We start from the raw sequence: 15,996 nt of genomic DNA on the forward strand, positions 1-15,996 counted from the left end.
AATGGCTTGGTTAATATTATTTTACTTACTATGTCATCTTCCTTGTCTCAACAGATAACTGAAAACAAAGGGAGCCTTCAGTGGTGGGGAAGGGCCGGGGGAAATTAGGCTTGGGCTTTTGCAAAAAAATGTGACCCTCCCCCAACTCCGTCATGCTAAAAGGTGACCCTAGCTCAACTTTCTTTAAAACATGACCCTCCCCTATTCAAATCATTAGTTAAATGTTGTCAGATATGTAAAAGGACACGGATCCCAGGATCAATGGTAAGGACTTCATCCCACCGCTGCCACCAATGTTTAAAGTTTTAAAGTCACTGGATAATTTCCCACCTCTACCGCCATGTGGATGTGCGTGAAGACATTGCATTAATACGTAAACCTCTATTTGGATCTCATTGGCTGAGCCGAAGGTCACATTCAACTCCCAATGATTAGATTGACACATTCCTTACATTGTCGGGAGCAAGATCAACATCTTCACAACATTATCCCTAGTGTCTTATCCAACTGATCCCATTCTACAACTGTGAGACCAACTCCTCTCCCTATTTATTCATTACATGGTTGTCGACAGCAATTTGATATCATGGTACCTAACCGTAACCATAACCGTTACCCCAACCGTTACCCTAACTATGATTCTAACTCTAACCCTAACCCAAATGACAGCAATGGAATTTGGAACCGGTGGCAGCGATGGGATAACAAAAAAACAAAATAATACTGTAACAATGTTAGGCAGTACAGTGAATCAAAGTAAAGGCAACCCTCCCCCTAATCCTATTTTCTAAAATATAGCCCTCCCCCGAGAGACGATTTGTAAAAAGTGACCCCCCCCCCTCCTTGTAAATACTGAAGGCTCCCTAATATAACCGTTCCTAGATACAATAACTGTATTACGCCAACAGATCGTACAATGTTCTATAATGGGATGAAATTATATTGGATAGTTTTGTCGACATAAATATTTGTCGTTACCAATAACGCGGTTATTTAGCCGTGTTTGGGGCTACAACCTTTACAGGAATCTATTAAACCGACACATTTAATCTTAATTTTTTTCATTCCTTGAAGAATTCCCTTCTGTGTGAGTGTGAAACAACCTGTCATGAGAACCAATCCAACAATGACAAATAACATTAACACCACGATTAGTTGATGTGCCGATTCACCATCATTGTATAAATATGTTGGTATCAGATCACCGAACCCAATAGTTGTCATGGTGATCACACAGAAATATAGCGATGTTTGAAAATCCCAACCCAGTTCTTCGCTTTCTGCGATCGTTAGGAAAGCTGCAAAGGCACATATGTAGGCAATCAGAATAATCAATAGTATACATGTAGGTACAACATCTGACATGCCACTTTTTGTCTTGGCCATCTTTTTCGATGTACATGCATCTGTATGGAGGTCCGACGTATGAAAACCACAAGGTGAACGGCAACACCAGGTACACCCTCTGTTGCTAACATCAGACGACACATCGTAACTATATCTGCCAGATCGACGGCGTGTCACTAAAAACGAAGGAATGGCGATGGTTGGATCTGACCAACTTCGTCTGCGGGGATGAATGCAACACGGTTCACCCTCCAATCGAAACTGCTCCAAGTGTTTAATACTTTGGGTAATCTCTGGAGAATGGAAATAGTCATCAAAGTCGTTAAGATAATTCCTTAAAACCGTGTCGCTATTCACGCGGTAAACTTTATGGGGAACTTGACCGAAATGATTTTGTTTGGTATCAGCAATTTTTTTTCGCATTGTGCTAGGTTCTGAATCTAACGACGATGCCTCTGTTTTCTCGTTTTGATTTGTACATCCATGGTTTGAAATCTCACCCACGTCTCTCACGAGATTTCCACTGACAGTGGCAATGTCACCAAACTCATCAATTTGCATCCAGTTAGTGAGAATAACTTTATTCTCAACAGGGCTGGTTTTATGTGATTTGTGTTTCCATTGCCCAGCAGCCAACTTTGCCATCTTCAAAGCATGGGTTAGCGATCTTGATACTGATTTCAATGCCATGGCAACCAGCTGCCCCATCACTGTGAGATAAATAAGGAAAGATGGAATACCGATCAAAGCGTAGAAAATACAAAACATTCGTCCAGTATCCGTTGCAGGAACCATGTGGCCATAACCTGTGTAAAGTTAAGAAAAAGAACTCATTTGTAATTGAAAGAAGTTCATCTCGAGTTTCTAATGTCCCTTACTCCGTGTACTCGAAACCTATGCATATCTTCCATGCTGGAACAGTAGCGAACGCATAGGGGAATTCAATGAGATAGAAACTCCATGTTATGGCGTCATTATAGAATATTTTTCTTCCCTTACACCTTTCATGAGATAACACACTGTCATCTTGTTGCCTTTTTCTCGATTTCGCGTCGACGTGGATGACAATTTTGTTACAAGTTTAAATATTCTAACTTTCATCTAGCTCTGCAAATATGCACTCCGGGAATTTAACTCTGAAACATCGCCTTCATGCATTCAAATTCGATAAAGAACGAGAATATCGGGGCGTGTAACCCAGAGTCAATTCATCTATATTATACAATACATTACAAACTCAATGCGTGAAATCCAGGTGTCCCGTATACAATTCTTACAGCGATGTCGAACTGTTAAAAATGCATGCTGCAAAATTATCGTCACTTCTCCGTTAAACTATGTAACATCGACTGGTTGACTAATTTATAAATCAGTAGGGAGATAAATCATTTGGTGCGTTGGTCGACTCATGCACAGTTTTATTTGTAAAAGCAATCTCCCAGTTTGAGTTTTTTCACATGTATCCGATTTTCATTTTGAAAGATAAACTCCCAAAATGATTTACTTCTACAAACGTAGCAACATTGAAGAGACTGCATAGATTGAGTGCCGGTTTACAAACTTAGCAACGTGAAAGTGACTACATATTGTTAACTATTGGGTTAATATTTGTCATTAATTTGGAAGAATAAATTATAGATTTCTGTCGTTACTGACTGCTGGATTTGGGTGATATACAGGAAAATGTAGAAAGTGAGACATTTACTGAACTTGGCTAATGTATAGGAAAACGTAGCATGTGAGACATTTACTGAATTTTACTAATGTATAGGAAAAGGGTAGCAAGTGAGACATTTACTGAATTTGACTAATGTATAGGAAAAGGGTAGCAAGTGAGACATTTACTGAATTTGACTAAGGTAATGTATAGGAAAAAGGTAGCAAGTGAGACATTTACTGAATTTGACTAATGTATAGGAAAAACGTAGCAAGTGAGACATTTACTGAATTTGACTAATGTATAGGAAAAGGGTAGCAAGTGAGACATTTACTGAATTTGACTAATGTATAGGAAAAAGGTAGCAAGTGAGACATTTACTGAATTTGGCTAATGTATAGGAAAACGTAGCAAGTGAGACATTTACTGAATTTGACTAATGTATAGGAAAACGTAGCAAGTGAGACATTTACTGAATTTGACTAATGTATAGGAAAAGGGTAGCAAGTGAGACATTTACTGAATTTGACTAATGTATAGGAAAAAGGTAGCAAGTGAGACATTTACTGAATTTGGCTAATGTATAGGAAAACGTAGCAAGTGAGACATTTACTGAATTTGACTAATGTATAGGAAAACGTAGCAAGTGAGACATTTACTGAATTTGACTAATGTATAGGAAAAGGGTAGCAAGTGAGACATTTACTGAATTTGACTAATGTATAGGAAAAGGGTAGCAAGTGAGACATTTACTGAATTTGACTAATGTATAGGAAAAAGGTAGCAAGTGAGACATTTACTGAATTTGGCTAATGTATAGGAAAACGTAGCAAGTGAGACATTTACTGAATTTGACTAATGTATAGGAAAACGTAGCAAGTGAGACATTTACTGAATTTGACTAATGTATAGGAAAAAGGTAGCAAGTGAGACATTTACTGAATTTGACTAATGTATAGGAAAACGTAGCAAGTGAGACATTTACTGAATTTGACTAATGTATAGGAAAAGGGTAGCAAGTGAGACATTTACTGAATTTGACTAATGTATAGGAAAACGTAGCAAGTGAGACATTTACTGAATTTGACTAATGTATAGGAAAAAGGTAGCAAGTGAGACATTTACTGAATTTGACTAATGTACATACATACATACATACATACATACATACATACATACATACATACATACATACATATATATATACATGTCTGACTTACCAATTGTAGTTATGACAGTCAAACTAAATACACAAGCTGAAAGAAAATCCCATCTTTTGTTTTCCGTGGTAATACCTAACTGGAAGTTCTGATAAAGCCTCCGCTCATATTCTTCAAGTAACCTCCGAAACATTCGTTTCTTCATTACGGTTGTTACATTTGTATCAGCTCTGTAAGATTCACCGGAGAAAAAATCCTGAATCTGTGTCTTGTATTGCTCTATTTTTCTCTGAGCTTCAATTTCATTTGGTCCCTCAATACTCTGGAATATGACGGCACCGCCACACAGGTAGAAGAAAAGTAATATTTGAGCCAACACAAACCGACAGATAATCTGTCCATGAGAAAAGCGGCAACTCGGACACTTTCGAACTGACATAACTTGGAGTCGGGGTAAAACTGTTTACATCAAAGCTGAATCGGATAGATTATAATGAATGCTGCTTTGACCGCCTATGACTTTAAATAATCCACTTCAACATTTTCCACTTTATCCGTCCAAGAAATGCTCTTCATTATTATCACGTGATCAAATCGATTGTAAACAAATATTGTGATTTATGACTGGCGCATTTCCTTTCAGATTACCGCAATAAATTAGACACTCCTTAATTGCTTGGAAGTGGTTGTAACTTAAAGCCCCATATATGAATATAACTCACTTTGACGACATACAGATCATCAATCACTGTATCGTTTTAATTAGTTGTTCATTGATGAAAACAACTCCATAAAACTTACATCATGGTGTTCCAAGCGGAGGCATTAATGACAAATCAAAAAGAAAACACTTGTTTTACTATTATTATTTTGCGAAAATCACCATTTAGTTGGTAACCCTCAGAAGTAACAAAAAAACAGTGATAAGTGTGTTTCAAATCTGCCAATGAAGGCTACTGAATGCTATATTTAAATTGAATTTCTCTTTCTCTCTCCCCCTCCCCCCCCCCCTCTCTCTCTCTCTCTCTCTCTCTCTCTCTCTCTCTCTCTCTCTCTCTCTCTCTCTCTCTCTCTCTCTCTCTCTCTCTCTCTCTCTCTCTCTCTCTCTCTCTCTCTCTCTCTCGTTCGTGTATTGGCGAAGAGTTTACCAAATATCACTCAATGGTTGAAGTTACCTGCATTTTCTGCCGCCAACAAGAACTGAGCAACTCAGCTATGCTATAACAATAGTATCGCGTGAAACGTAACGTTCCCTAAAATGGTTCGATGTTTAGGTTTAGGTTAAAGATTGAAAAGGTTTACTCTGTAATTTGGAATCTAAACCTAAAAATGTAGTACTGTAAAAAAGATATGAAGACATTGCACTCAGCCCAATACAACTGCCGACATCAGACCGTGGACGAACGAACCTGTTACACACATGCCATGTAAACAGCTGAATTGGATTAGTAACACTTGCCTCAGCATGTTGGAACAGCAGAGACTTATATTACACACCATGGTTTAATAAGAAGAGTTTCATGCCTTCTTTGCGCAACTTGAAACGCTCTGAGGAAATGCCAGGCGAACTTGAAATTTGTTTGTGAACTTAAACTATTATGTAAAGTGGCCATAACACTATTTTCATCAAATGATGGAATGTAATTCAAGTCTCTGTTCTTCTAGCTAAGTCTTGCTGCTAGACGTTTGGACTTTCTTTCGATACTATAAGCGGAAGTTCGCAGTGAGGGCTTGCCCAAACTTGGAGTGTTCCGTCCTCGATAGCGATGTTCGGTCGTGTGTGGGAATAACATCCGAGGTCTAGCAGATAGACTACTGTTCTTCCAACTTGCTGTTCCAAGTGTTATTAATCAAATTCGATTGTTTACTTTCCTAGTTTGTAACAAGTTCCGTTCGTCTACGGCCTGGTGTTTGAAGTTGTAGTTTCCTATGGAAGTCTAAAAGTTCTCAAGTAAATAACCAAAGGGAAAGATCCCCAACATAACATCTGTCAGAAAGTTGGCCTGCGTATACCGAACAGATGGTAGCTTATAAGTCATGAAAGCCGTCAATCTGCTTACTTAGCTGTGTTATTAATAACAGAATATTGAGTAATTGCCCTTGATACGTCACCTTTCAGTACACAGTAGAGAGCATTATAGTTACATTTGTCATTAACTTAGCAAAATAACACGTATACATAACATGTATGCACAGTCTGTGCATGACTCCATTGCTGTACAATATACCTAGAACCGAGACTGGAAACTGGAAGTGGTGTTTGGTTGGACATGTCTGAGCAGGGTCACTCTAGTCTTTCGTAGTATGGGTTCAAATTGATAGTAAGTGTAAATTTTATTGGTCACCATCCACCGGCCTTGTTTAGCACACATACAATATACATACATGTTAACGTGAGATCAACACAGTAAGTACAAAGTTGTAATATCCCCCCCACCTCCGTACTATTAAAAAACACATCTATTTAAAAATCTGACAAGGAAGTAGGCTTGTCATCAGACTCACTTCAGTTAACAAGTCTTAATGTGGAAAACGTGTTGACTATAAGTGTTAGAGTGCTATGTACTTTTGGTTCTTTGTCCGTCTTTTGACGAAAATTACCCTCATCAGTTTTAACAAGAAGTTGGTAAATATTATCACAAGACATATTTGTAGAACTGCTGCCAAAGTGAGAAAGACGACAGGTTACAGGTCTTACTTGTACAAAGTTCACACAATTTTTTATGCAATAACATTTCAAAATTCTAAATTGACATTGGCGTATTGAACAAGACTATAAATACAAATAAAACGATATATCTATGTATGTATGTATGTATGTATGTATGTATGTATGTGTGTGTGTGTGTGTATGTATGTATGTGTGTGTGTATGTGTGTGTGTGTGTGTGTGTGTGTGTAAATCCAGATTAAGAAATGAACAGTATGTCATATCCTACCATACAATATCACTAACAAATATGAATATTAATAACTTATCATATATCATGTTTAATTCAACCGTATCCCACTCTACTACATGTGGCCACATTACACGTCAAAGGTGTAATGAAGTTTGGATATAGATAGTTCATCAGATTGCATCCCACTATACAACATTACACCTCCACCATATTACATCACACTCCACTATGCTATATCGCATCTGACTATACCATATCACACGTCATCATACCAAATCACACTCCGCTATACTATATCACATCTGACTTTACCATATCACACTCCATATCATCTACCACCATATCATATCACACTCCAGCACACTCCACTTCTCCATACCATATAACACACCATCATACCATATCAGTCCACCATACCATATCACACTCCACTATACCATACCATAACATCATTATTTTACTAAATAAAGTGCTCTTTAATTTCATTTCTGCAGACAAAGTGAAACAACGTGCAATAATATGTAAACCTACTGGGTACAATCAAGATACATATGAATGAGTTTAAATCTTGGAATTTGAAGTATAAACTTAGTGAGTTTATAACATGATTTAATCTCACAGACAAGCCCTTCATTTGCATTTGTTAAAGTGGCACAAGTTGAGTTTATAAGCTTTTTGAAAAAACAAAAAATGTTGATAAATTATTCTAGTATAATGTTAAGTCTTCTGGTATTGTCATTTTTGTAAACAGCATCGTCATAAACCACAGCCTCTTTTACGGCACCATCCAAAATGCCCCGCCTCGTTATTTCGCAGTGTCATGGAACAAATAACAGCTCCGATGTGTGAGAATGGCAAACTGCAATGCTCAGCGGTGCATCTTGGATGGTGCCGTAAAAGAGGCTGTGGTTTATGACAATGGGCATTGTAAGAACAGTTGATTTCAAAGTAGGGAGTGCCTCTACATTTTTTGTTACATATAATTAATTATGTCATTGGATTGTTTATAAGTTATATCCTAGTGCCAGGTTTGAGTTCAGTCAATTGTAATTACATCAATAATTGATAAGACATGTCTTATAATTGCAATTACATCAATACTGTGAGTACCTTTAATTCATCCTAAAATATATCAACTCAGCTCGTGCCTCTTTCAAGCTACATGTATGAATATAACAGCAAAAGTTGAAAGACATGATTTCTTCAATCATTAGAATAACACCTCATCCATAGTTTTGCAACGTCATATTGTATTTTAGTCTTCATTACATCAATATACCAGACTGGGTTTATTTGTTTTACTCTTTTAAGTCCTATTCCTCCACTGGATGAGTGTGGTGTCCCATTGTATATGGTAGCTCTGACAATAACAGTGTACCATTTGCTCAGTGGACATAGACAAATTTCACACAAAGAATAGAAAATACAGTTGGGCACCGACCCTACTGAGTTTATTACGTCTTTACCTGTATAGCATTATGACTTTTGGCAAGAGATCTTTCTCTCACATTCATCCTACATCATGGAACAATCTTCCTTTCGATCTCCATCACTCCAAGTCTCTTACATCTTTCTGCCCGTTCCCTCAAGACATATATCGTTAGACATTAGTCTCAGTCTTCTCCAATTGCCTTGTATCCCGTGTCTGTGAATTCACTTTTCCTCTTACCACACAGTAATTTTCTTTCCATTTCTGTGCCTTGAGCTCTGCTTGCAGAGATTAAGCATCCTATAAATCTTCTTTATTCATATGTCAGACAATCACATTCACCTCTTTTAAGAAACTTGACAGGGACATGCAAGTACACCATCACATTTAGCCAGCATGTATCATTTTTCACTTCATGGTTTTGCAATTACTACATCAACCCGCTTGATAAGGTAAAGGTTACAATCATCACATGGATTCTTTGCTTATGTAGAACTGAAATCTCTCTACATCTACACAGCAAATACTGGTACACTCTTATTGCTATCAATGTAAAATGGAGAAGACAGCTGACAGCAAAGATTTACAAGTCACATACAGTAATCCTGAACAGCTGCTATACAACTGATGATTCAATTTGAAGTTATTACATTCACTCATAAAATGTCAATGGCAAGATTTATCGATGAAATATTGTACATATCTTTTTAAAAGAAAAGGAGAAATTGAATAAAAAAGGAAACTCTTTGTAAAAAGTCTTGGCCCTGTTTAAACTTAGAATGCATATATCTAAGGTATCTATATGTCTTATAATTCAAGACCTGTGGCTTAAAAAAAAAGAATCTATGGAGTAGACAAATTAGAAAAATGACAAAATAACATCCCGGAGCACTCTGTAACATGTGGCAATTGACAACACACAGCTGTTGTTGTCCTGCCTGACCAATCTGAAAATTGTACCTGAGATTATGATGGAAATGGATAGTTAGTTATACTAAGAATAATAACATTATAAATCACACAAATTATCATATGTACCACAAACAAGATGAAGTGGTGTGTAACATTATAAGACTTGGTCTTATCTCAGCTATACACAATCAAATCAGTCAGTTCCGTGCAATATACTCAATCTGTCACCTAAGACTTGGTCCTATGCCCTACACAATCAAACCACACACATTGTTACATGCAATATAGGCAATCTGTCACCTTAGACTTGGTCCTATGCCCTACAAAATCAAACGATACACATTGTCACATGCAATATAGGTAATCTGTCACCTAAGACTTGGTCATATGCCCTACACAATCAAACCACACACATTGTTACATGCAATATACTCAATCAGTCACCTAGGACTTGGTCCTATGCCCTACACAATCAAACGATACACATTGTCACATGCAATATAGGTAATCTGTCACCTAAGACTTGGTCCTATGCCCTACACAATCAAGCCATACACAATGTCAAATGCAATATAGGTAATCTGTCACCTTAGACTTGGTCCTATGCCCTACACAATCAAACGATACACATTGTCACATGCAATATAGGTAATCTGTCACCTAAGACTTGGTCCTATGCCCTACACAATCAAACCATACACAATTGTTACATGCAATATACTCAATCTGTCAACTAAGACTTGGTCCTATGCCCTACACAATCAAACCATACACATTGTTTCATGCAATATAGGCAATCTGTCACCTAAGACTTGGTCCTATGCCCTACACAATCAAACCATACACATTGTTTCATGCAATATAGGCAATCTGTCACCTAAGACTTAGTCCTATCTCAGCCCTACACAATCAAACCAAACACATCATACAATATGGGCAATCTGTCATTTGAGGCTTTGACAAATGTCAGTCCTACAAAAACCATGTCATGTATGTTGTGAGGCCTGAGGTGATGAACCTTTCACACTAATTTTAAAGTCTTTTAATAATAGCTTATATTATCTATATAACTGCATACTTTAGTTGCTGTATTTACACTGAGCTATGCAATACAATTAAGATATATCTATGCCAAACTGTTCTAGTACTGATTCTTCTATGACTTTGTCTTCATTTGAGCAACTTGAAGCTTTTCAGCTAGTGTTTTCTACAAAGAGAGAATATAAATTATGAAATTAAATAATTTTGAAGTGTGTATATCTTGTTCAAGTCTTGCAGTCATTACCATTGTCATGGAAACAAGATGGCAGAACATGACACCAAGGATATACATGTCATGACACAATACTTATTAATATAAAATGAAATTTTCAGCTCACAAAGTCAAAACAATTCTTGGAAGTGAATTCATTCTCACTACTGTACACACATTACGTGAGTATAAGGACAGACTACATGTAGATGTCATTTCAGGTAAACTGAGACTATAGTTTTCGAACAAGCATTGCAGAAAAGAAAACCAATAATTTTTAAAATCAAAATGTCCTTGAGAAACACTCACCATAAAATGCACCAAGTTTGGATGATATCTAATGCCACCTTCTGTGTTAACTTTAGCCATGTGTTTCCTCTCAGGATCTCCTGCTACAAAGACCTCACTCTGTCCTTCTGCCTACAATGTAAGAACATTAAAACTTTCAACAGAATTATCTAACATGGAAATAATAAAACCTGCCAGATTATCTAAACTTGCAAGTAATATTCATCATAATAAAACTAGTAGAACTTTCCAGTTGTACAAAATTGTTCCAATTCACCATTATTTTTCCTGATGTTTTAAATTATACTTGAGAAGGTATAATTATATTATTCCTCAATATTTTTCATCATTTAGCCATAAAACACTCATGAGCTAAGGGTTTGTCACTACTCGTCTAGGGTCTTGTAGTGACAAGGCCCCTTAGGTCATTCATATATTCCCTGACTGAATCAAGAAAGTATTGGGGGAATATCTAATTGAATAGCTTAGGAGGGGTATGCTATATGTAAGTACTTTTAAATTTATGTAATGAGAGATTGCATTTGTCAGACTTTCCATGATTTAAAACCAATCTAACTAGACTAGTGTCAAATTAGTATACAGTAGATTTTATGATGAACTGTTTTATTAACAACAATTAAAGCATACAACTAGAACTGTGAGGTCGATATTTCATTTCATTATCATTTTTAAACACTCCTCTGTATTGGTTAGTGACAGAAAACTTTGAAACATTGATTGTCTGTATGTAAAACATTACAGCCCATTGCAAATTTTCTCTAGTAAAAAGACTCAGGGAAATTTATACTTACTGGAGTCAGATCCCTGCAAATATCCATCATGTTTTGCATTCTATCGGAAAAACCAGGAGCAAATGCATCAGGATTTATCGCAATAAAACATTGACCCTGGAAATAATCAAGTCAGAGGGTAAGAGGTTAGCACCATCACATAATCACAGTAACACACAAGTGTAACACAACACACAACAGTACAACAAACAACAGTGTATGCCAGCTCCCAGATTGAACTTTGAAAGAACTCTTTTTCCGTTCATGTTGTTATGGAATTCATTTATGATCTTTTAAATGACTTCAAAACAAACATTGGTTATTACTTTCATACAACATCAAGACTCTAATGGGATTTTATTATCCATTGGCTATTCAATCAATCAATCCCTACCTGACTGAACATAATATATAATACAATGTCATGCGGGGAGGAAAATATATCAGATTGTCTGAAATTTGAAATGACTGGAAAATTACACTTTACCAAATTTGCATATCCTCCTGTTGCTCTCCACTTCCTGATGTTAGGTCCATATTTTGCATCACCAAGTAAACCACAAAATATTTCAACTAACATTGCCAAGCCATACCCTTTGTATCCACCTGCATGCAAAGACAACAGTCACACAGTCTTAACATGTCATTGGAATAATTAAAGTGGCTCTGAGTATAAAGGGTTAAACTAACATTACAGTGATATGATAATTTAGTATAGACTGAAGTATATGTTGACTTGAACTAACTCCTCCTTTAAGACAGAATAGCAATACATGTCTATAGATGTCTTTGTTTCACTGCATACTTGCATTTGTACTTGACTGATTCTTGATTTGAACTAATACTGGTGAGATTTAAAGGATGTCGTAAGTGTTACACCTATGTGAAGATAATCCTTGTTGGATATTTACATAGTACAGAAGTAGATGATGAAATAGACTAGAATTTGATGTTTTTTAAATCATTGTACATACTTGATTCTTCAGATCCCCCAACTGGCATTAAACCACCACCTTCTAATACAGCTTTAGGATTATTTGTCTGAAGACCTTTAGCATCAGAACCCCATCCATTGGGAATATCTATCCCTTTCCTGTCATGCAGCTCGACCTGGATAGGAATGTAGATAAGGAATGTAGTACTATGAGTAGGAGAATGGATAATCAAAATGTCAATGTAAAGATGTAGATTTATTGTTGATGTCATCACCATTGTCAATATCATCAAAAACAACATTATCATATCTTTTGTAAATTCATCTCACCTCTCCAGTACAGACCAATGCCACCATGGGACTGGATGGTTAAAAGTTGACTAATTCAAAACAGAATAGCTTTTCTTTCTTTCTTGTTTTGGACTGGTTCTGTACAATTGTTGGGGAAAGTAGTAATGCTGATTTCTTCTATATCCTAAATGTTATGGCCATTAGAGATAAACTGTTGTGCTACCCACGGTATTAAAGAGTTGTGACCATTAAATGATGCATGGCTTCTTACCTTCCCAATAGCTGCTGTAGATGTTGCCATGTCTAGTACAAAACTATCTCCTTTATTACCTGGTGCAGCCAGTGTGATTGGGTTAGTTCCTAAAACACAGTCTCTGGCTCTGGTTGGTACTTGCAATGGTGACGTGTTTGTAAATGACATGCCCTGATAACCAACCAATAATATCAATTGTTATAAGACTAGTACAAATCTCCTTGAATGTCCGAGCCAGTGTGATTGGTTCCTAAAACACATTGTCCGTCTCTGGTTGGTACTTCCAATGAATGACATGCCCTGATAACCAACAAATAATATCAACTGTTTTGAGCCTAATATTTCATTTTACCAAATACATTAAAATTGTGTATATTCTTTATTAATGAAATCATGGTGAGTATCTTTTTTAGTTTGTTACTTAGTTTAGATTTGTGAAATAAATACCAGTATTGATAGCGTATAAATTAACAAATGTCAACAAAGTATAATCAGAAACAACATTGAAAGTTGCCTTGATGCATACCATTAAATTATACTGCAATGCTTGCATACTGTACCAGCCAGCAATGCCATAATGATTCGATCCTAAAAGTGTAAAAATGATGAAAAACTTTGTCATCATGAATAGCTATATCATAAATGAGTAAAACATACCTGCTACAACAGAATACATTCTAAAACCATTCCTCATTCGTCATACATATCAGTATTTGCTACTATTACCACATATACTAGATTAACACATGCAGTTTACTCAGATATATTAACTGGGTTCTCCCCAGACTATCAGGAGTGCTGGTCAGTCAGTTATATTCATATATCAAAAAGATATCAAGTCCATAATTTACCTAACAATGGGACTAAGTAGAGTGATATTGTTGCAGTTACATTTTTTTAGTGCTGGTAAAATTGTTAGATAACAGTGGCAATTACACAGATTGTTAGTGTTTGGTGAAAACTTATCACCGGTATTTCAGAGATAAAAATTCACCTACAAGTGCCAATGTGGTAGTATTCAGTCACACAACATTGTCCTCAGGTCCAATGTAGTGGTATTCACCACCTTTTACCAAATTATTTTTCTTGACATCAAAACTACAGTATCTATGAGATCCAAAATATGAAACTTTTAAACACTTACAGTTTTAATGCCAGAAAGAAAAGACAACTTACCTTTAGCAACAACCCATCCTACACCAACATCCTTAGCTTTCTGTATTGCTATATCCATACAGAAATTGCCCACCACTGGTCCAAGTAAGTTATTGCCATCGACATGAGCTGTTGCTCCTAATTCTTTCACAATACTGGGCTCTCTGTCACTTACTGTAGTACCACTTTTAATATCATTTACATACATGTCTGAAAAAAAGATTACAATTCTCACATTAAAAATGATTAACAGAATGTATGGCTTTTTCCTGCAGATTGATTTTTTTAAGAATAAACTATCTGATCATTAAGTTTTGGGGAATAAAATTAATCACACACAGTGAAACTGAGAATAGAGGTATGTGAAACAATGAAACTATTTTATTTCTCTTTTAGAAGGGGGGAGTGGCAATAGATACTTCCAGTATTTATTGGTCATTTCCATATTAGAGTACTAATTATACACGTCTGTAAATATGTAAATTTACTCATTCACAATACGTTTTGTCAGTATGATTTTGTAGAATGAATAACTTATTGTACCCAGGTGGTAATTCTGAAGGGTTTAGTTGGCGCATGGTTGTATTAGGGGAGATCTAATACATCTGTGGTTGGAAAGACTCACTATTAAACTATGTATCCCAATCTATGTGTCCTGCTCCTTCCTGCAGACAGAGTAATTCTGACATTACAAATGAGACCAGACTAATACTCTGTCTGTAAGCAACAAGGACTTCACCCCCACACTAGATCCTACTCTAACACCAACTCTTCACAATAACTTTGCCCCTCAAACTGTATCTAAGACATTTCAAATCAGTGGTACTCGGCTATTACATTGTGTTGGTTCATAGACCCTACATGTGTATACACACGGTATCGTTACGATTTACGACGGACGGTTTAGTTAGAGACCACGTTGCCATCCAGACTACGTACAATAACATGCAATGATTTGGTACTTTACCTAAACGGTTGAGGCCATGGCTGAAATGTCCTCGATAATCCGCAGAAATCAAAACTTCACCCAACGCTTTTGCATGAGCTGGTTTCGTGCCAACTGATTCCATGCATCTTTGAATAAACTCCTCAGCTTCTCTGTATTCTACGAGAATTTCCTGTGGGTCTGAATTTGAAGCCAACCACCGACACTGGTTTGCATGAAGCCTGTAAATAGGGCGGACCAGCGAAATTCGACACTTCGAAATTCGCAAAGCGGACGCCATCTTGGAATTCCCGGGATTGCCCCTAGCCTCGATTTGGGCTTGGCTGCATGACGCAATCGTACCGACGTTGTGACGTTCACGATTGCGATTGTGTCATGCAAGTTCCTTCACACCATGAGGGGGTCCGTAAAAGAACACGGAAAAACATCTAAATAAATAAGTTATCTCTGCATCTGTACAAGATCGATAACACACATCAACCTTTTCAAATTTCATTCCTTTTCATAATATCATCTCCGTATCCCACTCATGCCCAAATCCACAAAATATTAATTTTTATGATGGATATTTACAGCATGTATATTTCGTCTTCTATTTTAGAAAAGAAAATCGCAATATCGCCTGCTTTCACAAGATGTTTTAATGCCATACTTGCCTGTCAACAAATTCAGTTAGGCT

The 15,996-nt window shown here is 36.6% G+C and overlaps 2 protein-coding genes across 2 annotated transcripts; both read right to left on the minus strand.

The window, feature by feature from the left end:
* Positions 1 to 993: 993 nt before the first annotated feature.
* LOC144436871 (uncharacterized) lies at positions 994 to 4,603 on the minus strand. Its single transcript, XM_078125732.1, has 2 exons — positions 4,225 to 4,603; positions 994 to 2,153 (listed from the first exon to the last, which is right to left on the minus strand). The coding sequence occupies exons 1-2, from the start codon at positions 4,601 to 4,603 to the stop codon at positions 994 to 996; spliced, it is 1,539 nt and encodes a 512-aa protein (XP_077981858.1).
* Positions 4,604 to 8,483: 3,880 nt separating this feature from the next.
* Positions 8,484 to 15,576, minus strand: LOC144436195 (putative oxidoreductase YjmC). The gene is made up of 9 exons (XM_078124915.1): positions 15,339 to 15,576; positions 14,393 to 14,581; positions 13,743 to 13,804; positions 13,235 to 13,387; positions 12,713 to 12,848; positions 12,226 to 12,344; positions 11,760 to 11,855; positions 10,969 to 11,079; positions 8,484 to 10,614 (listed from the first exon to the last, which is right to left on the minus strand). Exons 1-9 carry the CDS (start codon positions 15,439 to 15,441, stop codon positions 10,564 to 10,566), a joined length of 1,020 nt encoding a protein of 339 aa, XP_077981041.1. The 5' UTR covers positions 15,442 to 15,576; the 3' UTR covers positions 8,484 to 10,563.
* Between the last annotated feature and the right edge of the window lie 420 nt (positions 15,577 to 15,996).

This window comes from Glandiceps talaboti, chromosome 6 (assembly GCF_964340395.1).
Source record: "Glandiceps talaboti chromosome 6, keGlaTala1.1, whole genome shotgun sequence".
Classification (NCBI taxonomy): domain Eukaryota; kingdom Metazoa; phylum Hemichordata; class Enteropneusta; family Spengelidae; genus Glandiceps; species Glandiceps talaboti.

Bases quoted from the DNA above. Each gene is read 5' to 3' on its own strand.
- LOC144436195 (XM_078124915.1), bottom strand. From the start codon at position 15,441: ATGGAATCAGTTGGCACGAAACCAGCTCATGCAAAAGCGTTGGGTGAA. The intron at 13,805-14,392 runs GTAAGTTGTCTT...TTACACTTTTAG, and splicing joins AGGATGGGTTGTTGCTAAAG to GATCGAATCATTATGGCATT. The intron at 13,388-13,742 runs GTATGCATCAAG...GTTGGTTATCAG, and splicing joins CATTGCAGTATAATTTAATG to GGCATGTCATTTACAAACAC.
- LOC144436871 (XM_078125732.1), bottom strand. From the start codon at position 4,603: ATGTCAGTTCGAAAGTGTCCGAGTTGCCGCTTTTCTCATGGACAGATT. The intron at 2,154-4,224 runs GTAAGTCAGACA...AACTTTACACAG, and splicing joins GACTGTCATAACTACAATTG to GTTATGGCCACATGGTTCCT.